The following is a 26,264-nucleotide window of genomic DNA, read 5'->3' as shown; positions in this document are numbered from 1 at the left end:
CGCTTCAGTCGTGTCCGACTCTTTGCAACCCCATGGACCATAGCCTACCGGGCTCCTCCATCCATGGGATTCTCCAGGCAAAAATACTGGAGTGGATAGCCGTTCCCTTCTCCAGGGATCGAACCCAGGTCTCCCACATGGCAGGCGGGCTCTTTACCGTCTGAGCCGCCAGGGAAGCCTGTAGAATCGGTGTCTTTTTAGAAGAGGAAATGCGGTCTGTCTTCCAGCATGAAGGAGAAAGGCCTCGTGAGGGCACCAGGAGAAGGTGGCCATCTGCAAACCGGGAGGAGCCTGCTCACCAGAAACCGCATCCGCCACCACCACCTCCTCCATCTGGGACTTCCAGCCTCCGTGACTGAGAGGAAACAAGTGTCTGCTGTGCAAGCTGCGTAGTCTGTGTTATTTCTAATGGCAGCCCCACACGACTAATACAAGTAGCCTAGATATCCATAGCAACCGTCAGGATGGGGTTGGGGGAGCCGATGCTAGGAAGCGAAAGCTCGCTAGGATCGGGTCATAAAAAGCACCATGAATGAGAGACTGTGCAAACGCACACCCCAAGGAGGTGCAGCCTCGCTACAGGCACCGAAGATTTGGTTCCAGGCACTATTGTGACCACAAGGGAGAGGCTGCAGACTATACAGACCACACAGAGTTTATAGTGTCCATCATGTACAAGGAAATCAATTTCTAGGCAAAATCCAACTACTCTTAGCGCTGTGATGTGAAGAAATGTCTCCTGAGTTTGTAACAAGCTGGTGGGCCTGTGACCCTGTAGTCAGTACTGTCTTCTAGGAGACACAGGGTCCCTTTCACCAGGCTGATTTTACTTCTTGCAGCTCAGTAAAAACCTTCAGCAGTGGGCTTCTAAGTCCAGAGTAATTCTCTTCTAAGTCTAGCAGTGAGCCTCTGAGTCTTCTCTGAGCTTCTCATGCTCAGCCGTGTCTGGCTCTTTGTGACCCCATGGACTGTAGCCCACCAGGCTCTTCTGTCCTGGAATTCTCCAGGCAAGAATACTGGAGTGGGTATCCATTCCCTTCTCCAGGGGATCTTCCCAACTCAGGGACTGAACCCAAGTCTCCTGCATTGCAGGCAGATTCTTTACTGTGTGAGCCACCAGGAAAGCCCTCTGCTTTTCCCGTAGGTGCAAAAACTGGCTTGTAGACCTTCTGGAAGAATGTGGAGTCTGTATGAGGTAGGTAGGCCTTCCCAGATGGATCACACCAGACCAACTTTCTGATAAGTAATGGAGGAGATGAGCTTGAGATTTCTCCCTGATATGTTTCTGGAGGGCAGTGCTTCTGAACTTGTAGTTTAATTCAGATACATACAATGAGCAGTCAGTGGTACTGGGATAGAACTGACCTTCTCCTTTGTAATAGGAGGAGGCTAATGCTTTTGAACTGTGGTGCTGGAGAAGACTCTTGAGAGTCCCTTGGACTGCAAGGAGATCCAACCAGTCCATTCTGAAGGAGATCAGTCCTGGGTGTTCTTTGGAAGGAATGATGCTAAAGCTGAAGCTCCAGTACTTTGGCCACCTCATGTGAAGGGTTGACTCATTGGAAAAGACTCTGATGATGGGAGGGATTGGGGGCAGGAGGAGAAGGGGATGACAGAGGATGAGATGGCTGGATGGCATCACTGACTCGATGGATGTGAGTTTGAGTGAACTCCGGGAGTTGGTGATGGACAGGGAGGCCTGGTTGCAAAGAGTCGGACATAACTGAGCGACTGAACTGAACTGAACTGAATATGGATATCTTCTTCACACCTAGTGCCCAAGTCTTGGTTGCTAAAGATCATTCTGTACTAAAATGAGTGAAAAAAATCTTTTGATAAATGTCTGATTGTATAGTAGGGACTGGAAAATTACAATGTCAGTCTGGAACATCTGTTTTGTGCTGTAAAGGAAAAAAGCACAGAAAAGGATGGGGAGATATTCAAAGGGTAAGATGCCTGCCTGTAGGAGGTCCCATTGATTAAATCCCTAATACTTGGAGCATCACATAAGTAACAGTCACGTAAGTCACATAGTAACTGTAGAAGCAGATAAAAGTCCATTGGATAAAATAAAATTCAGTGAGTCTGTCCTGATACAGATGATAAGTAAGTAATACAGGGAGAAAAGCTTTCTCACTGAAAGTCAACATCTAAATGTAGAAAGAATCATGGAGTTAGAAAACTGCAATTAGAAAACTGCAATTTGGTAACCATCTGAGTGGGCTTCCCAGGTGGCTCAGTGGTAAAGAATCTGCCTGCCAAGCAGATGTCAGTTCAAGCCCTGACTGGGGATGATCCCTGGAGAAGAAAATAACAACCTATTCTAGTACTCTTGCCTGGGAAATCCCTTGGACACAAGGAGTCTGGTGGGGTACACTGCATGGAGTTGCAAAAGAGCTGGAGATGACTTAGTGTCTGAACAACAACAACCCTTCTAATAATAGTTGTTTCAGGTAAGAATCATCCATGGATACTAAAATGACAGTTTGCAGGAAGAATAGGATATTTACTTGGTCTCAAAGTGTCTATCTACAAGATACTGTTTACGAAGTTAACACCTGAGTTGGGGAAAACCAGCATCAGGTACCTCCCTCTATGATGTACAGAGAACCACACAGCTTCACTTCTGTTATATTCTTGTCAAAAACACAAAACCTGAGTCTAACCGTGGGAAAAATCCATGCGGAGGGAGGGGCAGTCTACAAAACTAAGTGGCCTCTGCTCTTCAAAAAAGTCAACGTCCTGAGAGTTAAAGACAGACAAAAGAGCTCCACTGGGTCATAGGCGATTAAGAGACATGACGACAAAGTATGACCTGGGATTTTCTTTGACAATAAGAAAAATGAGTTGGAAAATTGGCAATATCTGAATCAAGCCTTTAGATTAGATAATACTGCTGCTGCTGCTGCTAAGTCACTTCAGTCGTGTCCGACTCTGTGTGACCCCATAGACAGCAGCCCACCAGGCTCCCCCGTCCCTGGGATTCTCCAGTCAAGAACACTGGAGTGGGTTGACATTTCCTTCTCCAATGCATGAAAGTGAAAAGTGAAAGTGAAGCCGCTCAGTTGTGTCCAACTCTTAGCGACCCCATGCACTACAGCCTATCAGGCTCCTCCATCCACGGGATTTTCCAGGCAAGAGTACTGGAGTGGGGTGCCATTGCCTTCTCTGAGATTAGATAACAACCTTATATCAATATCGACCTTCTGATTTTGATGGTTATACGGTGGTTCTGTAAGACTGTCTTCACATTTACAAAATATGGGGTGAAGTGGTACTGTGTCTACAGTTCACTTTCAAGTGACTTTTAAAAACCACAAATGCATATACATGTACACACACACGTATCTATGTTGACACCTGTATGTAGATCTAGAGAGGATGATGCAGCAAATGCGGTGAAATGTGGAAGATGGTTCTACTGCCCCTGACTCGTCATCAGCTAAGAGGATCACTGTAAAGATCTGAACCAGGTAAGCGACGTTGAACATCTGTAACTGAACTGAACTGGCTCTGGTCCCAACACTGTCAAATTGTTAACAAAGAACCCTTGGCACATTTGGGATCTGTAGAGGGGCTCAGGAGGTCCCTGAGCTGTCCCCACCATGTGCTCTGGTCTATTGTGCTCAGCATGGCCAAGGAGACCAGGGAGAGAGAAGACGAGAAGGTTAAGGTCCTACCACTATGCGGCTTAGAGTCCCCTTGACAATGACACTTGGACAAGTAGGAGACAGTAGCCGTGTCTGACTTTTACGACCCCCATGGACATAACTCCCCCAGGCTCTTCTGTCCATGGGCTTCTCCAGGCAGAGAATACTGGAGTACATTGCCATGTCCTTCTCCCGGGAATCTTCCTGACCCAGGGATCGAACCCATGTCTCCTACATTGGAGGCAGATTCCTTACCACCGAGCCACCTGGGAAGCCTAGGGAACAGTACTGGTCCTCGTTAGCAGTGGGAACAAGCGGCAAGCTGCATCACTCAAGGGCCTCATGGAGGAGGGCACTTATCTGATCTTGCAGGGTGTGGAGGACTCAGGTTACTGGGGAAAGGAAGCCAGAGAAAGACAGGGAGAGACAGGGAGTGGAAGTGAACCAGGAGAGACCACGAGGCTTCCACCCATGTGTGTTCAGGTGAAAATTCATCCTAGGGAGAACGATTTTTGTTAAGGCAAGTTCCAGTGTGCTACTGGTTTTCAAGAGTTTGTTACAATTATTCTTATCCAAGATCCTGTGATTAGATAGAAGTACAGCCAATGTACATCTGTGGGTCTTGGTGAAGTCTTCCCATCGACCATGTTTGGTTGAGTTGCTGGGGCTGCATTGACAGCAAGTTGTGTAATGGGAGGCGTTTCCGACAAAGTTATTAAGGACTAAGCCCCGTGGTTGCCTGATGGGGGACAGAGTTGGTCTGTGTGGATGTATAATTCACAGCAAAGGTCGAGTATCTTGATGGATAATCACTGTACGTTCCACTCAGCCTCCTAAGAAACCAGGGTAGGCGGGGGCAGAGGGAAGTTTGGGCCAAGAAAGGTTCTTTTTGGGTGGAAGGGAGTGTAGGACCTTCAACCTCCAAATGAACTGATGTGAAGAATAAATGTGGGACTTCTCTGGTGATCCAGTGGTTAAGAATCTGCCTGCCGGTGCAGGGGCACAGGTTTGATCCCTGTTCCAGGAATATTCCATGTGCCTGGAGCGACAAAGCCTGTGCACCCAAGCTACTGACATCTGTGTGCCTAGAGCCTGCATCCTTCAAGAGAAGCCACCACAATGAGAAGCCACACACTGCAGTGGAGAGGAGCCCAATGTGAGATGGAATGTCTTCTGCCATGTCAATAGACAAGGATGTAACAGCCATCAGCCATTTTTGGCCTCCGAGTGTGAATAAGGGGCTCCCAAAAGGAAACACAAAGCCTGTGATCCAACAGATGCTGCCAACCCCTGCAGTGATGGCTGAGGGGCTCGGGAGACTGTGAGAAATCAAAAAGACAGGATGCTGGCCCCAGAGAGCTGAGATGCCTGTGAAAGAGATGACCTCAATAATCCGGGCCTGTTGCATCTTCCCGTACCTACCAGAGCGCTAAATTCCTTAATGTGATATCCATGAAAGTGAAAGTCACTCAGTTGTGTTCTACTCTTTGCAACCTCATTAACTATATGGTCCATGGGATTCTCCAGGCCAGAATACTGGAGTGGGTAGCCTTTCCCTTCTCCAGGGATCTTCCCAACCCAGGGATCGAACCCAGGTCTCTTGCATTGCAGGCGGATTCTTTACCAGCTGAGCCATGAGGGAAGCCCAAGAATACTGGAGTGGATAGCCTATCCCTTCTCCAGGGGATCTTCCCAACCCAGGAATTGAACCAGGGTCTCCTGCATTGCAGGCGGATTCTTTGTCAGCTGAGCTATCAGGGAAACAAAAACTTGATATCTGGTTTTCCTTATTTAATAATAATCTTTGACGTTCCAACTGCGTGCTCCCTTTGTTGCAAACTTGTATCTAGCCTGACTTCTTCTTCTGCCTCCTTGGAGCAGTTTTCTCAGAGCTTCTTGAAATGCTATGTCCTGGGCTTGGAGTCTTAACATTGCCACCAAATAAAACAACTCTCTACTTTCAGGTTGGGACTAAGTTTTTAGTTGACAGCTAGAAAGCCCGAACACAGCAAAGACTCAATGCAGCCCAAAATAAAGAAATACATAAAAATAAAGAAATTTAAAAAAGGATAAAGATTGACATAGAAAACAGACTTACGGTTACCAAAGCGGGAAGGTAGGGGAGGGATGAATTAGGAGTTTGGGATTAATAGAGTCATACTACTACATATGAAATAGATAGCCAACAAGGATCTACTGTACAGCACAAGGAACTATATTCAGTAAATTGTAACCTGAAATGGAAAAGGATCTGAAAAGTAACATATATATCTGAATCACTTTGCTGTATACCCGAACATTGTATATTGACTATACGTCAATAAAATAAAATTAATAAATAAATATTTTAACTTATAAAAAAGAATAAATGTTGCTGGGAGAATAGCAGTACAACTTTAAGGCAAGAATACTGGAGTGGGTTGCAGGTTCCTTCTCTGGATATCTTCCTGACCTAGGGATCGAACCTGTGTCTCCTGCATTCTTTACCAACTGAGCCACTGGGGAAGCCAACTTTAACTAAGCAGAGTGATTTGCAGCCAAAGAAAAACAGAGCAGGCACAAAAGGGAGCGCCAGTGCAAACCCTCATGAAACAAAGACACTCACATTTTAAAACTTGTTTCCCCTTCAAACCATTATGTTGATAATAGTGCTGTTTCCTGATGACTCTCAGCTTTTGAGCAGAAGTTCAGTTTTTCGCTTGTTCTCCAAGGTCAGGGGCCCTCTGCTCCCTGTTATCATCTCATTCTGGGGGGGATGCTGAGGCAGACAGAAAATGTGCGTGATTTCTCCTCTCCTGGATGGTGGCTGCTTCTCCTCCTCCAGGGAGGTGCCAGGCTTGCTGTTGTAGCACTTGTTAGGTGGCACACACTTGGGTGGGATTCTGGCTGGCAGTGCAAGAGCAGAGCTCCGCTACCCACTGGTCCACCTCCCCATAAAAAAAATGCTCTCTTAATATGCATTATTCCATTTTGCATTGTAATTTGTTTTTATGCCCAGTCCCATGGCCTAGAGCTGAAAGTGGTTTTGACATTTTTAAATGGTTGGAAAAAACCCCAGAGGAGAGTAATATTTTATGACATGTGAAAATTATGTGTTCATAAATAAAATCTTACTGGGACATGGCCACGCTCCTCTGAAAATGTATTGCCCATGGCTGCTTGTATGCTACAGCAGCAGAGTCGAGTCACTGTGACAGAGACATCACAGAGTCTGAAATATGTACTACCTGGCCCTTCACAGAAAACATTCTGCCGACCTCTGCTCTAAAATGTGAGTTCCCTAAGGGCAGGACTGTGTTTGTCTAACTTTGCACAATGCCTAGCACATGGAAGTTTCTGGAAAATCCTTGCCTGCAGACTGGGTACTCGTCAGCTTCAGACACTTTGCCTGTTGAGTTTTTACCTCCAGAAAGCCTTCCTAGGAGGCTTCAGAGGTGGGCTGGGGGGTCCTGAGTCAGCACCTACCCTTGTCTTTCATCACTGGAGTGTTGTTTTTGTTTAGTCGGTCAGTCATGTCCAACTCTTTGAGACCCCAAGGATTGTAGCACACCAGCTTCCCTGTCTTTCACTCTCTCCCGGAATTTGCTCAAACTCATGTCCATTGAGTTGGTGCATCCAACCATCTCGTCCTCTCTCACCTCCTTCTCCTCCTGCCCTCAATCTTTCCCAGCATCAGGGTCTTTTCCAATGAGTTGGCTCTTTGTATCAGGTGGCCAACATATTGGAGCTTCACTGCAGTGGGTGTGGTTCATATGGAGAGACTCCTTATTCATTTCTGGATTAGCAGTTTGGGTAAAGGGGTCTTTTCTTCCCATGTATTGCTCTTCTGAGGTATCTGCTTGGTCCTTGGCAGAGGGGAGGAGATTGGCGAGCAGAACCAGACAGCATGGGAGGGAAATAGCTATGTGTGGGATGAAGGGGAATGAAAGCCACGAGGAGGTCCTGCCTGTTGTCCCCGCTGAGCCTCTGGTGGACTAGACCTGCTTAGAGAAGGGGCACAGGGATATATTTACCTGGCAGAGCCTGCTGTGTGGTTTGAGATCAAATTCTAGAACAAGTTTGCCTTTTGGATCTCTGCTTTAAACTATCTGCGTATACATATTGGATGGAATTTATTAGGTTCTGGGTGAATATTGGCTGGTGGAAGGATCTTGTAGAATAAACACTCTTTTAATAAAATGTGTCTTTAATTTTAACAGCCTCATAGGGAAAGCAGATATAGCTCTTGGCTCTCAGTAGAGTTGAGAGAGCATGGTGCCAGGTGAAAAGGAAATGCTTCAGAGAGTCTAAGGCACATTCAGAAGGGGCAGACCTTGCTTTGACAAAGACACTGGTGCATTCACTCTTTTTACTGAGCAGCTACCACATGGCAGATTGTGCTAGTTGTTGGGGATAGGAAAAAAAAAGAGCATAATATTTATCCTCAAAAATGTAGAGTCTTCTGGGGACACCTAGCCATGTGATCAGTCACCCATAATGCAGTCAGACATGATGGAAGTTTGTAGAAATACTGGGGAGGCAGAGATGGGGAATGCCTGAGTTTGCTAAGCAGTCAGGAAGGTTTCACAGCGGGCAATGTTTGCAGGGACTTTCAGTGGGTAGGTAAGGGGTTACTGGGGAGGTAAATGGAGGAGGATATTCCAGGCAGAGATAATGTCATAGCATGTGTGCAGAGGCAAAATAACCCATGTTGTATTCAGGAATTCAGCTCATGTGGGTACTGGGGCAAGTGACAGGTCTCCTGGACAGGAGGCATGACTGTGACAATCAAAGGAGATTGGACTTGATTCTTTAGCTACTCAGAAGCTACTGAGAATGTTTGAGCTGGGAGAGGGGGAAGGTGGGATTTGTAAGTTACAAAGTTTATTCTGCTAATTATAAGGAGTGAAACTGCTGACATGAGAGTCTACACTTAGAGAAGCTGGCTAAGATGCTGGAGAGGAGAGGACGTTTGGATACTAGACACAGGTCAAAGATGGAATGGATGAATTCAGCCAGGACTGCCACATATGGTGGTGGAGGTTGCACACTGCACAACTCACTACACCTAAGGGGTACAGATATAGTGACATATTTATGACATGTATTTCCCAGCAGATGGCAGTAGAGTTGAGGACAGATTGTGTTTTCCTCATTTGCACGAAGGAGTCCAGTTGTCCAGGGTTTGGGGAAATGGATGGGAGTGAGAAGACTGCAGCTCCCCAGGTGGGGAGAGATGGCGAGAGCACAAGATGATAGCCAGGTTTCTGACCTGGGCAACTTGGAGACCAGAGGTTCCATTCGTCAAAGGGTGGATACAGGAGAGGGAGCTGGTTTGAGTTTAGGACAAGTTGTACTGAAGAGACCTGAGAGCCACTTAGGTGGACCAGTTAGCAGTCTGGGTCTAAGACTGTCTCGAGGGCGGGACACACCGCATATTTTTGTCTGACATCTTCTCTGTCTCCTGTCCACTGGGCATCACCTTCCCAGGTTACGGATGCTCCTTAGTCATGAGATGCCCGCTTCTACCTGGTGGGCGTGTGTCAGAGTGAACTCCAGGGAAGAGGTGCCACGCCATCATTCCAGCCTTCTGCCTGGCCCTAGAGGAAACCTTGCGATGCTGACCTGGGCATCCAAGTGCTGCCAGCTTGTCTCTTCAGTGTCAGGAACGAGCATTTCCAGCCACAGGCGGGGCTTTACTAAGTCATCCACCAAGCCCAGGGTGCGACTCTGGGCCAGATCCCCAGAGCCGCAGAAGCTGTGAGGCTGGACTGGGAACGTCCCTGCCCTGCCTTGCTCTTGGCCTGGCTTGCTGATGGCCAATCAAGCTGCTCACTCTCCCCTATTCAGTCACGACCCATCTGTTGTCAGCTTAGTGAACTCAATCTCTTTCCTCCCCCCATCTTGGGGGCTGAAATAGGGTCTGCAAGCCAAGCTGAACAGGCTGAGGTCCCTCAGCAAACACCATAGACTCATGTTGGAGAGACCCAGGGAGGCGTTTGGAAATCTTTTTTGCACCCCCTGTGGATTCATAAGAGCTTTTCCAAGAATTATAGACCAGCATCATTTTTCTCCCCACTTAGGTTTTTCTGTTTGATTGTTTTTCAATTGGAGTATAGTTGCTTTTTTTGGCTCAGTTGGTAAAGAATCCACCTGCAATGCAGGAGACCTGGGTTCGATCCCTGGGTTGGGAAGAAAATTCCCTGGAGGAGGGAACAGCTACCCACTCCAGTATTCTGGCCTGGAGAATCCCATGGACTGTATAGTCCACGGGGTCACAAAAAGTTGGACATGACTGAGCGACTTTCACTTTGCAATTGGTTTCTTGGTTATATAGTTGCCTTACAATGTTGTGCTAGTTTCTGCTGCATAACAGTGGCTGGATCAGCTATATGTTTACTTTATCCCCTCAGTTTTGGATTTCTTTCCCATTATGGTCACCACAGAGCATTGAGTAGAGTTCCCTGTGCTACACAGTAGGTTCTCATTAGTTATCTGTTTTATTATTAGTCTCTCAGTCATATCCGACTCTTTGTGACCCCAGGGTCTGTAGCCTGCCAGGCTCCTCTGTCCATGGAATTCTCCCTGGAGTGGGTTGCCATTCCCTTCTCCAGGGGATCTTTCCAACCTAGGGGTTAAACCTGGGTCTACCGCATTGCAGGCAGATTCTTTACCATCTGAGCCACCAAGTGAGCCCTATTTATTTTATATATAGTATCGACAGTGCATATATGTCAATCCCAACCTCCCAATTCATCCAACTGCCCCCCTTCCCCCTTGCTTTTACATATTTTCCAACTTTGAGGAGACAAACAACATATATGACCTAGTATCTAAAGCAAACACTTTACTATACATTAGCTCTCTGAGTTGTTTTAAACATACTTAATTTGGGGCAAAAGTCCATATAGTCAAAGCTGTGGTTTTTCCAGTAGTCATGTATGGATGAGAAACGTGGACCATAAACAAGGATGAGCCCCGAAGAGTTGATGCTTTCTAACTGTGGTGCTGGAGAAGACTCTGGAGAGTCCCTTGGGCTGCAAGGAGATCAAACCAGTCAATCTGAAAGGAAATCAACCCTGAATATTCATTGGATGGACTGATGCTGAAGCTCTAATACTTTGGCCACCTGATGCAAAGAGCTGACTTACTGGAAAAGACCGTGATGCTGGGAAAGATTGAAGACAAGAGGAGAAGGGGATGACAGAGGATGAGATGGTTGGATATCATCACTGACTCAGTGGACATGAGTTTGAGCAAACTCAGGGAGATAGTGAAGGACAGGGAAGCCTGGCATGCTGCAGTCCACGGGATGGCAAAGCCTCAGACAGGACTCACTGCCTGGACAACAACTGTTTGGGGCTAATGTGAACATAGCGTCTGTCCCTCTCAGGTTCGGCCATCAGTCTTGTCCCTTTGCTGCTCCCTGCTCTATGTTCTTCTCTAATCTCATTGCCCTATGGCCCCTCCTTTACCCATCAACTCACACAGATTTCTCTTAATATTCACCCATAGAAACTATGCTTGAGAAAAATGTTAAAAAAATGTATTTACTTAGCAAATGTTTAATTAGAATCTCCTAAGGATGGACTCAGTGACTAGAGAAGACTGATCATCATCCCCCTCAAACTCCAAAAACCATCTTGTTGGATGTTTTGCGGTGAAATGGAAACCCCAACAGGGTTTACTTAGGCTACTCAGAGCCTAAATCTTTTTATTATCGTGCTTTCTGGCAGGAAGCTCAGAGTCTAAAGTGATTCTTTTCTTTCAGTGTTAAACTCCTCCCCTAAGGGTTTTTTGAGCTGGCTGTGTGGTTGCACTTTGGTTTATGCTTAATGCAGAACAAAACTGCTGTGGACTGGGTTTCCCCGAAGTGTTGACTGGTGTGGTTGCCTGATAACATTGAACTGGGAATCTGAGGGCATGAACAAGGAGATTTCCTTTCAAGAGACTCAGTGCCAACTGTTATGTAAGAGCAGATGCCCCTGCCTGCCTCCTGCGGTCAGGTGAGGTGAGCCTGATTAGGGAAGCCAGTGCAGTAATGAAAAGAAACTGGTGCAGCCACTACAGAGAGAAGTATGGAGATTCCTCAACCAACTAAAAATAGAGCTACATAGTGTATAAGTCAGAGAACGCAACGGCACCCCACTCCAGTACTCTTGCCTGGAAAATCCCGTGGATGGAGGAGCCTGGTGGGCTGCATCCCATGGGGTCGATAAGAGTCCGGCACGACTGAGCGACTTCACTTTGACTTTTCACTTTCATGTATTGGAGAAGGAAATGGCAACCCACTCCAGCGTTCTTGCCTGGAGAATCCCAGGGATGGGGGAGCCTGGTGGGCTGCTGTCTATGGGGTTGCACAGAGTCGGACACGACTGAAGCGACTTAGCAGCAGTGTATAACTATCTAACCCTGCAGTCCTACTCCTGGGCATATATTTGGGGGAAAAAAATGGTTGGAAAGTCTATTGCTCTTCAGTGTTCACTGCAGCACTGTTTACAATTGTGCTGTGGGCAAGACATGGACGCAACCGAAGCGTCCACGGACAGAGGAGTGGATAAAGAATGTGTGGCACATATACACCATGGAATGTTACTCAGCCATGAAAAAGAATGAAAGAATGCCGCAGGCAGCAACATGGATGGACCCAGAGACGATCATACTGACTGAAGCAAGTCACAGAGAAGCAGAAATGCCTCGGACGTCCCTTACATGTGGAATCCAAAGAAATGGTGCGAGTGAACTTCCTTACAAAACAGAAAGAGACTCACAGCCTTAGAGAACGGACTCTTGGCTGCCTTTACGCACTGCTATATTTCAAATGGACAACCGACAAGGACCCACTGTAGAGCTCGGGGAACTCTGCTCCTCATTATGTGGCAGCCTGGATGGGAGGGGAGTTTGGGGGAGAATGGATACATGTATGTGTGTGGCTGAGTTCCCTTGCTATCCATCTGAAACTACCACAACACTGTTAATCAGCTATACTCTGACACAAAATAAAAAGTTAAAAAAAAGAATATATCATCAAACCACCACAGTCTACGTACCAATGCTCTTTAATCAACAACCGCACCTTTCTGTGTGCCTTTGTGTGCTATGCCTTCCCTGGAGAGGCGCAAAGGAGGCAGACTGGAAGGTGGGCATCCCTGAGACAGAATCCTAGCTTTGCTAATTCATCATTTGGGTTATCTCCGACAAGGTACGCTCCCCAATGCCCCACTTGAGAACCAACCTCCTCCTTTGTTAAATGAGAATATAGTACCTCCTTTCAGTTCAGTTCAGTCGCTCAGTCGTGTCCTACTCTTTGAGGCCCCATGGACAGCAGCACGCCAGGCCTCCCTGTCCATCACCAGCTCCTGGAGTTTACTCAAACGCATCTCCATTGAGTCAATGATGCCATCCAACCATCTCATCCTCTGTTGTCCCCTTCTCCTCCTGCCCTCGATCTTTCCCAGCATCAGGCTCTTTTCCAATGAGTCAGTTCTTCGCATCAGGTAGCCAAAGTATTGGAGTTTCAACTTCAGCATCAGTCCTTCCAACAAGTATTCAGGACTGATCTCCTTTAGGATGGACTGGTTGGATCTCCTTACAGTCCAAGGGACTCTCAAGAGTCTTCTCCAACACCACAGTTCAAAAGCATCAATTCTTCGGCACTCAGCTTTCTTTATAGTTCAACTCTCACATCCATATGTGCTCCCTTACAGAATGGCTTCAAGGATTGAAAATGATATATGTAAAGCATCTAATCAAGTAATTGACATTCAACAGTCACCTAGTGAATGATGGATGAGAATAGTATCATTTATAAAATCACAGATTCATTCTTTACATTTACTGGACACTTAGTAGTGTACCATGATGAAGGACATGCATTTATTATCCTGCAGAATCTTCTTACAAATATAAGTATCATTCCTATTCAGAATGAAAAAATGTTTGGCAAAGTTAGGGAATGTGATATGCCCAATCACATGGACAGTCAGGAGTGGAGGCAGACTTTGAACTCTGCCTGTGTGACCTCAAAGTCTTACCCAGTGAAGAGAGAATTTAAAGGAGGGAGGAGAAATTCTGCAAAGCAGCTGGCCAAAAGTCCATTTCATGTCATATCTGGAGTTATCAACAGTGTACAACAGTCAACCTGTCAAAATGTTTGTATGGTGTTTTGTACCAGGCAGAAGAAGTTAGAACCGTGGTAACGAACAAACTAAATATTAAAAAAGCTAAAATCATGGCATCTGACCCCATTGCTTCATGGCAAATAGAGGGGGAAGGGTGAAAGCACAGACATATTTCCTCTTCTTGGGCTCTAAAATCACTGTGGATGGTGATTGCAGCCATGAAATCCAAAGATGTTTGCTTTTAGGCAGGAAAGCTATGACAAACCTAGACAGTGTGTTGAAAAGCAGAGACATGACTCTGCCTCCAAAGGTCAGTACAGTCAAGGCTGAAGTTTTCCCAGTGGTCACATAAAGTTGTGAGAGCTGGACTGTAAAGAAGACGGAGTGCTGAAGAACTGATGTCTTTGAACTGTGGTTCTGGAGAAGACTCCTGAGAGTCCCTTGGACTGCAAGGAGATCCAACCAGTCAATTTTAAGGGAAATCAACCATAAATACTCATTGGAAGGACTGAAGATGCTGAAGCTGAAACTCCAGTGTTTTGGACATCTGATGCAAACAGCTGACTCATTGGAAAAGTCCTTGATGCTGGAAAAGACTGAGGGCAGAAGAAGGGCATCAGAGGGTGAGGCAGCTGGATGGCATCACTGAGGCAATGGACATGAACTTGGGCAAGCTTCGGGAGTTGGTGATGGACAGAGAGGCCTGGTATGCTGCAGTCCATGGGGTCACAAAGAGTCAGACACAACTGGGTGCCCGAACAATGACAAACAACCCAGATTGCAGTGTCTTAACACACTATCAGGTTATTCCCCAGTCATGTAACAAGTCCCAAGTGACTTGGCAAAGCTATACTCTTCAAAGCCAGTCAAAGGTCCAGAATGACAAACTTCACTGTGACCTGTGCTTCCATGAGAACCGTGGAACTAGGAAGGGCATTATCACATGTTGACTTGTAAGGTTTCCACCAGAATGCTTCTCATGACGTGTGCTTATACTGTTGTGAAAGTCGCTCAGTTGTCTCTGACTCTTTGTGACCCCATGGAATTCTCCAGGTCAGAATACTGAAGTGGGTAGCCTTTCCCTTCTCCAGGGGATCTTCCCAACCCAGGGATCAAACCTAGGTCTCTTGCATTGCAGGCAGATTCTTTACCAGCTGAGCTACCAGGGAAGCCCAAGAATACTGGAGTGGGTAGCCTATCCCTTTCTCCAGGGGATCTTCCCAACCCAGGGGTTGAACCCAGGTCTCCTGCATCGCAGGTGGATTCTTTACCAGCTGAGCCCCTAGGGAAGCCAAAGCGATGCTTACTCGCCTCGTGGTACAGAAACAGGAAACCTGAAGATTTGTCCCTAAAGAGCCACTGACTTGCCACGTGCAGGCCCTGCTCGAGGGTGGGTATTATCTGAGTACTGTCACGACAGCAGTGAAACAGACCAGTGGCTTTATGAGACACACACAGCCTGTGAATGACTGACACTTGCACCAAACTGGCAACTGCCTTCCAGGACCCTGAGAATTTACCACGTGTGGACATCACAACTGATTGAGCAGAAGACAGGACGGAGAGGGATGAGAAAGGAGGGCTGCCTCTGGAGCTCAGTCTTCAGGTCCAGGGTCAGGGATAGGGACCCCCACCCCAACCCCAGTTCTAGTGCCCCAAATGGTCGGGACAAACATAAGTCACGTGACCATGCTCAATAGAAACAGAAATGGGAGCCTGGTTTGTGCGTGTTAGTTACTCAGTCTTGTCTGACTCTTTGTGACCCCATAGACTGCAGTCCACCAGGCTCCTCTGTCTGTGGGATTCTCCGGGCAAGAATACTGGAGTGGGTTGCCATTCCCTTCTCCAGGGGATCTTCTCAACCTGGGGGCCGAACTTGCATCTCTTATGTCTCCCGCATTGGCAGAGGGGTTCTTTACCACTAGCGCCACTGGGAAACCTGTAGGATCCTAACGTGTGTCCAGAAGGATGGAAGCTGGACATATTCCACAAACAACACTAAGGACTACCACACATTTTAAGCCCTAACTTGCAGAAACTTTTAAACTCACTCTGTGGGTTTTCAGAACCACCTGGGTATCTGTGGTAGATAGTATTATTTTGTTCTGAATTATTTATTCCGAGTTCCTGTGAGAGAATCACAGTCCCCATTCCGTGGACATCAGGCACTGCCATATGACTCGCTATGACTAATGAATGGCAGACAGAAGCGAGGTGTTCCATCATTTCCTTTTTTTCTCCCTGCCATTAGAATGGCACGTCCTGTGTGAGGCTGCTCCTTCCGTCTGCATCTTGGAGCCAGCAGGACATGACCCAGGGCTGCAGTTGGCGTTAAACATGAGTGCGAAATGAACCTCCGTGTTCAGAAAACTTGGAGTTGTTCATTACTGCAGCAGGGTGGAGCCAAAGCTGACTGCTACAATGTTTACCATTTCCAATAAATAGAGAACAGTGAAATTGGCTATGTAGAGATTTACATTTACCGTCTGCTTTGTGGAAGTACATCTGTACTTTAAAGCAGAAGTTTCTCTCAGGACTTACTATGTAAATAAGTATTATTCAGTTGAGTTTACAGCACAAAAATACATTCTCCAAATTGGGGCATCAACTGATGAGTTCTTATGAAGGACCCGGGAGGGAGTTGGGAACACAGAAATCCTCTTTCTGTGCAGACTTGTTTCAGGGCAGACTTATCCTGTTTGAAACTTGTGTTGTTTCAATGTATTAAAAAAAGAAAGAAAGAAAGAAACTTGTTTCGGTTGAAACTTGAATCTTGTTTCAATGCAGACTCTTGGTCCTATCCTCCCTGAGGAGTGGCCTTGGAAGCCCTGAGCATAATCGATATTCATGTCAAATTTGGGCAGACATTATAACGATAAAATGTTGCTATCTATAGGAGTGCAAAGTCTCTTCTGAGTCCAGTGAGCCTCATTAATTCAGAGCACATCAATCTCTGACTCAGGGTGGGTAAGTGAGACGAGGCCCAGCTGGCATTTACTCTCGCGTGGTGAGTGGGCGTTTCTTGCCCTGGCCATCCCAGGTTGGCGTTTGCTGTTTTGACTTCTCCAGAGTGCCTTCCAAGGGGCAGTCATGTCATCCTGGGGTATGGGTCCCTGGAGACAATGGGACTGGCTCTCCCAAATGCCCGGCTTCCTTCCTTTCTACCTACGTTCGCCTGTACTATCCAGGGGGAAGGAATGATCTAATAGAATTTGTGATGCTGAAAAGTCACCGATGAGGTAGGTTCCATTACTGTTCCCATTCTGTGATGTGTGTGCGTGCTCAGTCGTGTCCGACTCTTTGTGACCCTGTGGACTGTAGCCTGCCAGGCTCCTCTGTCCATGGGATTTTCTAAGCAAGAATACTGCAGTGGGTTGCCATTTCCCCATCCAGGGGATCTTCCTGACTTAGGGGATTGAACTCATGTCTCCTGCGTCTCCTGCATTGGCAGGCAGATACTTTACCACTGAACCACCAGGGAAGCCTGTTCCCATTTTAAAGAGGGAAAAACTGAGGCCTTAGAGAGGTTAAATGGGCCAGTGAATGCGACAACTGTGGTTTCAACCCAGGATTGCCTGACACTATAAATGACACAGAAAAGTGCGGATAAACTGAGCTATGGCCTAGAGAGATTACTTCCAAAACAAAGAGGAGTACTGAATAATTAATACAACAAATAAGATTTGTACGTGGGTTGGTATAAAACAGAGGAGCAAGAGCTTAACTGGGGAGGAAGCCCCTCTGCATGTTTAGGTATTTAGCAGAGGTGTGTGTGTGTGTATTTGTGTATGTGAGTAATTTACACAGTTTTTCCCAGTGATCCTCTTCCGGTCATTAGAAATTGCTGGGTAGAACTGCTTCACTGGCACCACGCTGTCAGCACTCATATTACTGAATGCCCTAGGAAATAATAAAGCTCAATTTATTTAAGGATGCCCTAATTAGAGGAGTCTCACTCTTTGATACTCATCTATTAATTTGAATGGTGTAGTATCTTCCCAACATGAATATTGACTTCAGAGTTTGAAAAAAAAAATTAGCTAAAAAGCAAACTTTTAGGTGCTAGTCTATTTTTCTCTTGAGTTTGAATTTTAAATGGTATATATTGTGTGACCATCCCTGACTTTTCCTGAACATCTAGTTTATGAGCTCCTCAAGGCCCATCTGGAGAAGGAAGAACAATGGGTTTTCTTGTGTGTGTGTGTGGTCAGTCACTCAATCACGTCCAACTCTTTGTGACCCCATGGACTGCAGCCTGCCAGGCTCCTCTGTCCATGGAGATTCTCCAGGCAAGAATATTGGGGTGGGTTGCCATTTCCTCCTCCAGGGGATCTTCCCGACCCAGGGATCAAACCCGTGTCTCGCACAGCTCCTCATTGGCAGGTGAGTTCTTTACCCCTGAGCCGCCTGGGGAGCCCCAGATTTTTGGGTACTGGTATTTTAATAATGAAAAGTTTTATAGTTACCCAGTTCTTTTACCTTTTCAATCACAATAATATATGCTGACCTTGATACACTGCTGCTGTCTAAGTTGTGACATTCTAAGTGCCTTCTAAATTATGAGAAATATTTAACAGAGTTATAATGTTTAACAGAGTGACAGCATTGGTCTTTTTTTTTTTTTGGAAGGGTGATGGAAGAGGTTAAAATTCTGTGTGTTCTGTTGCATCCAACTTCTGATTGTTAGGATCGGAACAGTGTCCCCAAACTGCTTAGGGTCACAGAAAGTTGACCATGTTTGGGAAACAGGTATTATCAGGTTTTATCCAGCCAATGACAATACCCAGGTATATTATACTGAGGTGGACGTTTGAGAGGAAGCTCTGAAAAAATCATCTGAACCTAATGCTGGCAGAAGAAAGCGTAGTTGGATTTCTTGATGTTGATGAGTGGTAGATTTCTACCAGGAAAAATAAATTCATATACCTTTGAATCATTTTTTTTTATTGCACCTTATAGAGATTTACCGGGAGATTTTCACCCAAGATCTAAGCATTCCAGATCTTATCAATGAACTCTTTTCCCAGGCTAGGTAGTTGGGGTTACAACACAAAAGAAAAATGACAAATCTGGAGATAATGAATGGCCAGCAGAGGGATTAGCAGTAACTTATCCAAAGAAGAAAATAAGATTTGAGAAATACAAAGGCTGTGAAATATTATTAGTAGAAACAGCTTAAAAGGACTGTAACACTAACCCTCAGCCGTCTTAGCTGAGAAATGCCACTTTTTCAGATTCTATGAGCGCCTCTGTTACAGTGAAGCGGCATTTTGATTACGGCAAACAAAAGTGGTCCTTGGGAAGTCTGATGACTTGACGGAACTTTATGTTCTTCCAGGAGTATTTTTGTAGGTGGTGCTTACTTAACTTCAATTTCAGAATGGCTTTGTGGCACATCTGATTTTAATATACGGTTGTTAAAAATTCATGTGAATGTAATAAAGAATTTAAAAATAAGCTGATAACATTGGAGCCCAACAGAGAAACCTTAAAGAAAAAACTGATGGTGGGAGAGAAGAGATCCTGTCCTCACATTGAATGCCAGTTGTCCTTCTGGGTGCATTGCTCGACAGAATCTTCACGAACCGACAGCATTCAGCGCTGCCCCTAGGGGCTGGACAGCATCATCCGTGGCTTTTGGGCTTCAAATTTTTGCTCTGCCCCTGATGAGCTAGCCTTAGCCAGCTCACTAGTCTTGCTGGGACTCAATTTCCTCACCAGTAAAGTAAGAGTAGGGTGAAGACTTGCAACAAAAATCCTGCCGTCTGTTGCGTGACTTATGCGACTAAGCTCGCTTTGTGTGAAATCAAGTGACTGTGGAAATGGAACTGAGCTTTGCTGTGGAGAAGGAGGGTTTGCCTTCATCTGCTTCTGGTTTGCCCTCTCCTCCTTGGTAACCCCCAGACACTGACTTCTGGACAGTCAGCCCTCTTTGTCATCCACAAAATGTTATTTAGGATAACCTCACCAAGTTGGCAGCTTCCCACCCTCCACCATCCCCAGTTTTCTATGTAGTATATAAATGTTTCAGAAATTCTCTTCTTTGAGAAAAACCTGAAAGGAAAAAAAAAAATCCCACAGAGACGGAAGAAGAGCTCACAGACTAAGGCTTGGAAGAGATTTCAGCCAACCACAGTGTGTTAACCTCATTTGGATTCGAACAAGCAGATTAAAAAAAAATTAAAAAGACATTTGTAAGACAATTGGCACTTGGCACATTTAGTAGATATTGAATCTTAAGAAATGATCATTAATTTTTTTAGGTGTCATACCAAGGTTACAGTTACGTGTTAAAAAGAGTCCTTATCTTTTAGAGACAGATTCTGAAATATTTGCAGATAGAATAATATGATGCTGGAGGGGGAGTTAGTGAGTAGATAATACAGATGAGACAAGCTCGGCAATGAATTGACAATTATAGAAATTGACTGGTGGGTACATGGGAATTCTTTACATGATTTGGTCTACTTTTGTATAAGTCTCATAGATTCCATCAATTAAAAAAAATATATAAAAGGTTAAAATAGATAACAAGGACTTACTGTACAGCACAGGAAATTTGACTCAATATTCTGTAATAATCTATATGAGAAAAGAATCCAAAGAAGAGGAGAAATGCAGATACATATAAACAAATCACTTTACTGCACACCTGAAATGAATACAATGTTGTAAATCAACTGTACTCCAGTATAAAATTAAAAAAAAAAAAAAAGCTTACCAGGGATTCATCCTAAAGGAGACATATTTGCTGAGGTGTTGGAAAGGGCTGCCTGTCACCGTTGCATAATCGTTGGGGGTAAATTTGGAAGTTCATCAATCAGAAAGCCTATAGTGAGGAGGCGCTGGCTGGCATGGGGCCCAGCTCTGCGTGGCCGTCATCTAGCCTCCAGGCCAATTTGCCCTCTATAAATATCATCTGTATGAATGCTTTACTATTTTAACGCACGCTTGCCGCAGCTGCTCCGCGTGTTTGTTTACGTAGCTGTGAACCCTTCTGTACACATCACTATCTCCAAATTGCCCATGTGTCAGGCACATAAAGGGCCCCCTTTAAAAATACATTTGCGCAATGAGATATGGCCAGTGCCCAGATGTCTGGGTGGCTGGTGTCAGAATTTTCCAGGGTTGGATTCATTTTCAAAAATAGAATCACATGACTGGAAGGTTCTTGAGAGGTGACACATTCCCCCTGATCTGGGCAGGGCCAGATCCAAGCCATCCACCAGGAGCGTGGGTCTGTCTTAGGGCCAGGACTGGCCCTCAAAGGTGGGCAAGACTCAGCCGCTTGCCTTCCAGGAGCTGACCTGCCATTTCTAAAGATGAGCCTGACCCTGAGTGATGTGATGAAGCAGGCTGGGGGCAGCGAGCTCGGGGATGGGATATTTACTGTGGGTCACTGGCTGACCTGTGCTGAGCCTGAGCCCCAGCCGTCTGAAGGACTGGTCTTCTCAGCCTACTGCTCAGTAGCTTGGATCTCCAGAAGATACAACACCGTGCAAGACAGGAAGAGGGCATTGCTTCAAGGGTGCAGAGGTGTTGCTGATGGGGCTTGTCTTTGAAATGGGCCTCAGTGAGAAGCCCCTTAATGGAGGTCATGGACAGTAGTTTAAGGTCAACTGAGACAGACTTGAAACAAAGCTGGAGTCAAGCAGAGGCTGTTTTGAGTCAGCTTGGGTTTCCATGGCTCCTAATTTCCCATCTAGCCCTCCAATGAATAAAGAGATCTTTGTGAATTTGTTTTCCTCAGTGTGCATTTGGTCCACATTAATTTTTTTCCTGTGGCTTTGGTTCACTGAAGCATCTTTCCTTCCCCAAAGTGAAAGTGAAGTCGCTCAATCCTCTCGGACTCTTTGAGATCCCATGGACTGTAGCCTACCAGACTCCTCCATCCATGGGGTTTTCCAGGCAAGAGTACTGGAGTGGGTTGCCATTTCCTTCTCCAGGGGATCTTCCTGACCCAGGGATCAAGCCCATGTCTCCTGCATTGCAGGCAGATGCTTTACTGTCTGAGCCACCAGGGAGTCCTTCCCAAAGGCCTGTTTCATACCCATAAATCCCAATTGTGCTTTTCATTCACAAAGAAAAAAGTGTCCCCCTGAAGTTTAAGAGATCAGACGTGCTGGAAAGACTGAACTGTGCAAATCCTGTCAAGAGAAAAACCAAGAGATGTCTAGCTTCTAGAAAAACCCAGAACTTTCTAGAGCACACCTCCTCCCTCTATTTTTGAGAAATTAGAAAATTATTGTTATTATTTTTAGAAAGTTGATAGCAGTTGCCTTTTCCCAGGAACAGGGGTGTGTTGATTCCTTTTTGCTGGCAAACACCCAGTTTTCTCTAAAGCAGCAGCAGAAAGGCCACCGATGCTCAGAGGCAAGTGTCACTATTAATTACCAACAAAGGGACGGTCCTCTGGTTGGAAAGGCTCACTCATTACAAGCTGTCATCAGAAGGACACAGCATGCCCTGGGGAGGATTCCGACTCAGGGACAACACAAAGATAAGTTCCTTATTCCGCATTTGTTTATCTTTCGAGATTGGGCTTTGATCTGAGGAAACACTGCTCCTGCAATTTGAAGTTCGAATTAACACCAGTAACCAGATGGTACCACTCCACTGGATTTTGCTTCTGGGGCTCAGAGATGGCAGGAGAATGAAGCTTGCCCATTTTCCTCCCTCCTGTCCTTTTGGGAGAGTTTATAGCGAGAAATCAAATATTAAAACTGCATCCCCAGTGGTCAGTTTGTGCAGCCAGAGGCTGTATCTCAATGGCCACCACTAGGGGGACCCAGAGTCCCTGTGCTTGGCCAGGGAGGAAGTTTCTGGTCCTTGGGAACTGAGGAGCTCCGTTTGAGTCGGTTTTCCCTCCCCTCTTCCCTGATCCAGTCCTCCCCGCTCTCCTCCTCCCTGCTCTCCTCCTCCCCCTCTCCCTTCCTCCCACACAACTATTGCCTCACCAGTGTGCCCCAAAGTCAGTTACTCAGGGTACAGAGAGCCCTGTGCACCTGTATAGCACTTATTTAGCATTTCACAATAATTATTTTGTTTTAGACGTTCCTTTTGTCTCATGCAAAGGAGCAGAGTTTATGCAATGCCTTTTACTCACCTTTTCATCCTTGCAGCATTAAAAAAAATCTACTGCCGAAGGTTTTACCACCTTAAGAGAAATTTGTTAGAGGTAATGACCTTGCCTGTTGGGTCCAGGGAGGCAGAGACATGGCACCAGTGACTTTCACTGGATGGATGACCGAGCTCAAGTTATGGGTAGACGAAGAGTCTGGAGTCTGGCCAGTGGCCACGCATTTTCAGATTGTGTAAACCTACCCTCAGCCTCAAGTTGAAGACCTCAAAGCGTAGAAGGGCCGATTGTACAACTAAAGAGCATCCCAAGGCTAAAATCGATAACTCAGAAGGCAGTAAAGCAATGTGTGGATTAGTGTTCTACTTTATGCTCATCCTATGGGACACTATTAGCTTAGGTCAGGGGTTATGACTCTATTTCATACAACATTACAGATGAATATGGAAGGACCTCCTTTGCGGCTGGGATGTGTAAGACATATGAAAAGACATGAGTGAAGACGTCAATAAAAACAGACCATTTCTCTATTTTTAGAAGAGATTATCTTGGTTAAAATATTCCAACAATTAGCTGTTCACAGCAGAAGGGCCGATAGGACTATGGTGAGTGGGTCTCAATTTTTATTCTTTTCTGCTTGAGTTATTTACTGGGTCTACAGGAGGTGTGGCAGTTAGAGTATAGAGAAAAGACACCAAATTCTCACTTGATGTAAAAGAAAAGCCAAGGCTGTGGGTCTTGCAAATGACTCCCAAAGAAGGGGCAAAATAGCATTTTTATTAAAGCAATTTGTCAGGTTTTCTTTTGAAAGGCTTAACTTCTTCTTCCTGTCTTGGCAATAAATAGCCTCAAGTTATACAAACTAAACAATGCTTTAAAACCACATAAAATTGCTTTAGAGGGAGATCAAATTTTCATTTAAGTAAATGTTTGAAAATTTAAAATATATTAAGAGGTGTTTTTAAAAATTATTAATTTATTTTCCCAAGGGTTTTTTTTTTTTTTTTTAAAGCTAAACGGTTAGACTTCTTGGTGGACATCCTTAAGGTAAGAGGCTACGTACTATTTCATGAATAAAGAGGTGACGTCTAATAGTGAGGGAGGTTTGGTTTTCCACATCTTGTCATGAGTAAGGATTTGAAGTCCGGCTTAACATGAACATCCATCCCCAGACACCCCAGAGCGGGAATGCCTTACCTGTAGCTTCCACCATTCCTTCCAGGATGACCACAATTTCCAGTTCCTCTTTGGGCAGTTGGGCTTTGGAGATCTCCCAGAAAGGACTCTGCTGGTTAATTTCGTGGCTGATGATGAGTGGAGACACCAGAAACAGACGGTCATCCCCCGTGTAATACCCGACGTTGATGTCTGTCTGGTTCAGAGGGATGAACTCCCCTTCCGAGGTCTGTTTGGATTTAATCAGCTTGGCTCTGATGGAAGCCTCCACGATGTGGGAATTCCTCAGATCCCCCACCCGAAACATCAGGCACAGTTTCCCATCCCGCATGGAGATCACCGCGTGCGTGGAAAAAACCAGGGTCTCCGCCCTCTTCTTGGGCTGCGATATTTTAACAAACATGCACCCCACCATGAAAGCGTTGACAATGGACCCCAACACCGACTGGATGAGGAGGAGGATGATGCCCTCCGGGCACTTGTCCGTGATGACCCGGTAGCCATAACCAATGGTGGTTTCTGTCTCTATGGAGAATAAAAAAGCAGAGACGAACCCGTTGAGGTTGGTGACGCATGGAGTCCACGACGGGTCCTCTATGTGGTCCATGTCTCCTCGGATGTATGCAATTAGCCACCAGATCATCCCGAAAAAGAGCCACGTCACGGTGTAGACCATGACGAAGATGAGCAGGTTGAACCTCCACTTGAGGTCCACCAAGGTGGTGAAGATGTCGGTCAGGTAGCGGTAGGTTTCCCTCACGTTGCCGTGGTGCACGTTGCACTTTCCGTCTTTCCGCACGTACCTCTGGATTTTCCTTTTGGCCCGGTCCCGGCTGATGTGTCTCGGCAGGTCGTCCCTGGCTTGCTTAGGCAACTTTGGCTGGTGAATGGCCACGGGGCTCTCAACGTCCTGGTCCATGGAGTCACCCTCTAGGACATTAGCTGGTGGTTTGGAGAAAAGAAAACAAAAACCAAATGAACCGCTGGCTCTCTGAGGGTCCTGGAAACCCCCTTGGTGGTTGGCAGTGTGGTAGACGACCGAGCATCATTGGACCATTTGTGCAGCTCCTATCAGAGCAGATGAAGCCTCTTTTGGGGGGAGCGTCATCTGCCTGTGCCCTGTGATCTAGCTTGTGTAAGGACTTTACCACACTTCCCATCAGGACAAGGCTCACTGCTGTGAAAGTGTCTCCCTGCCAGCAAGTTCTAAGAGTCGGCTCTGACAGCAGGGTGTCTCCTGGCTCTCTCTGAGATGCTGTGGTATGTGAGAAACAGCACACTCCGGATAAAGAAATGTTTCGATCCAGACAGCCTTGGTGCTACCACTCAGTGGCTGTGGGCTCCTGGTCGTGCTGTTACGGATTGTAGAGATGGGTCCTCTGAGGACATAATTAAGGTTAAATGAGTGCAAAAGGGTGAAGCCCGAATCCAAAAGGACTTGTGCTCTTTTACTGAAATGAAGAGACACCGGGGCTGTGTTTTCGGAGAAAGGCCATGTGAGGACACAGAGAGGAGGCAGGAAGAAAGGTCTTCCAAACCGATTGAGGGCACCAGAAACCAATCCTGCTGGCACCTTGGTCTTAAACTTCCAGCCCCCAGAACTGTGAGAAAATAAATTGCTGCTGTTTAAGCCCTCCAGTCTGTAGGGTTCTGTTAGGGCAGCCTGAGTAGACCAATAGACTATTAGAATTCATTGACTGATCCACAGTTTTCACATGTACAAAACGGTCATCATGATAGCCCATTCATAGGGTTATTATAAAGTTAAGCAAAACCACGTGCATGATATCTGCCTACATGAAACACACATGTAATAAACATTCCTTTTTATTGTCCCTTTGCTACTCTCCTTGATTTTAGGGGCAAGAATTTTGAGTGAACTCTTTAAATTGTCAGTCAAATTTCAGAGTAGAAAAAATTCTCGTTTTTATTGGTAAGTATGAGCTTCCGTGATAGCTCAGCTGGTAAAGAATCCGCCTGCGATGCAGGAGACCCCAGTTGGACTCCTGGGTTGGGAAGATCCCCTGGAGAAGGGATAGGCTACCTACTCCATTCTTGGGCTTCCCTTATGGCTCAGCTGGTAAAGAATCTGCCTGCAATGTGGGAGACCTGGGTTCTATCCCTGGGTTGGGAAGATCCCCTGAAAGAGGGCATGGCAACCCACTCCAGTATTCTGGCCTGTGGAATTCCATGGACTGTTACAGTCCATGGGGTGGCAAAGAGTTGAACATGACTGAGTGACTTTCACATGCATGCATT

General features: G+C 46.0%; 1 protein-coding gene across 1 annotated transcript in view; it reads right to left on the bottom strand.

Moving 5' to 3' along the window:
• KCNJ6 (potassium inwardly rectifying channel subfamily J member 6) overlaps nucleotides 1-24,924 on the bottom strand; it is a 91,609-nt gene extending 66,685 nt beyond the window's left edge. Inside the window, exon 1 of the mRNA XM_070377372.1 lies at nucleotides 24,027-24,924. Within this exon, the coding sequence (XP_070233473.1) occupies nucleotides 24,027-24,924 (898 nt within the window). The remainder of the gene's footprint in view (nucleotides 1-24,026) is intronic.
• Between the last annotated feature and the right edge of the window lie 1,340 nt (nucleotides 24,925-26,264).

This window comes from Bos mutus, chromosome 1, assembly GCF_027580195.1.
Source record: "Bos mutus isolate GX-2022 chromosome 1, NWIPB_WYAK_1.1, whole genome shotgun sequence".
Classification (NCBI taxonomy): domain Eukaryota; kingdom Metazoa; phylum Chordata; class Mammalia; order Artiodactyla; family Bovidae; genus Bos; species Bos mutus.
Note: the sequence above shows the minus strand (reverse complement) of the source record. Positions and strands in the feature narration are given on the sequence as shown.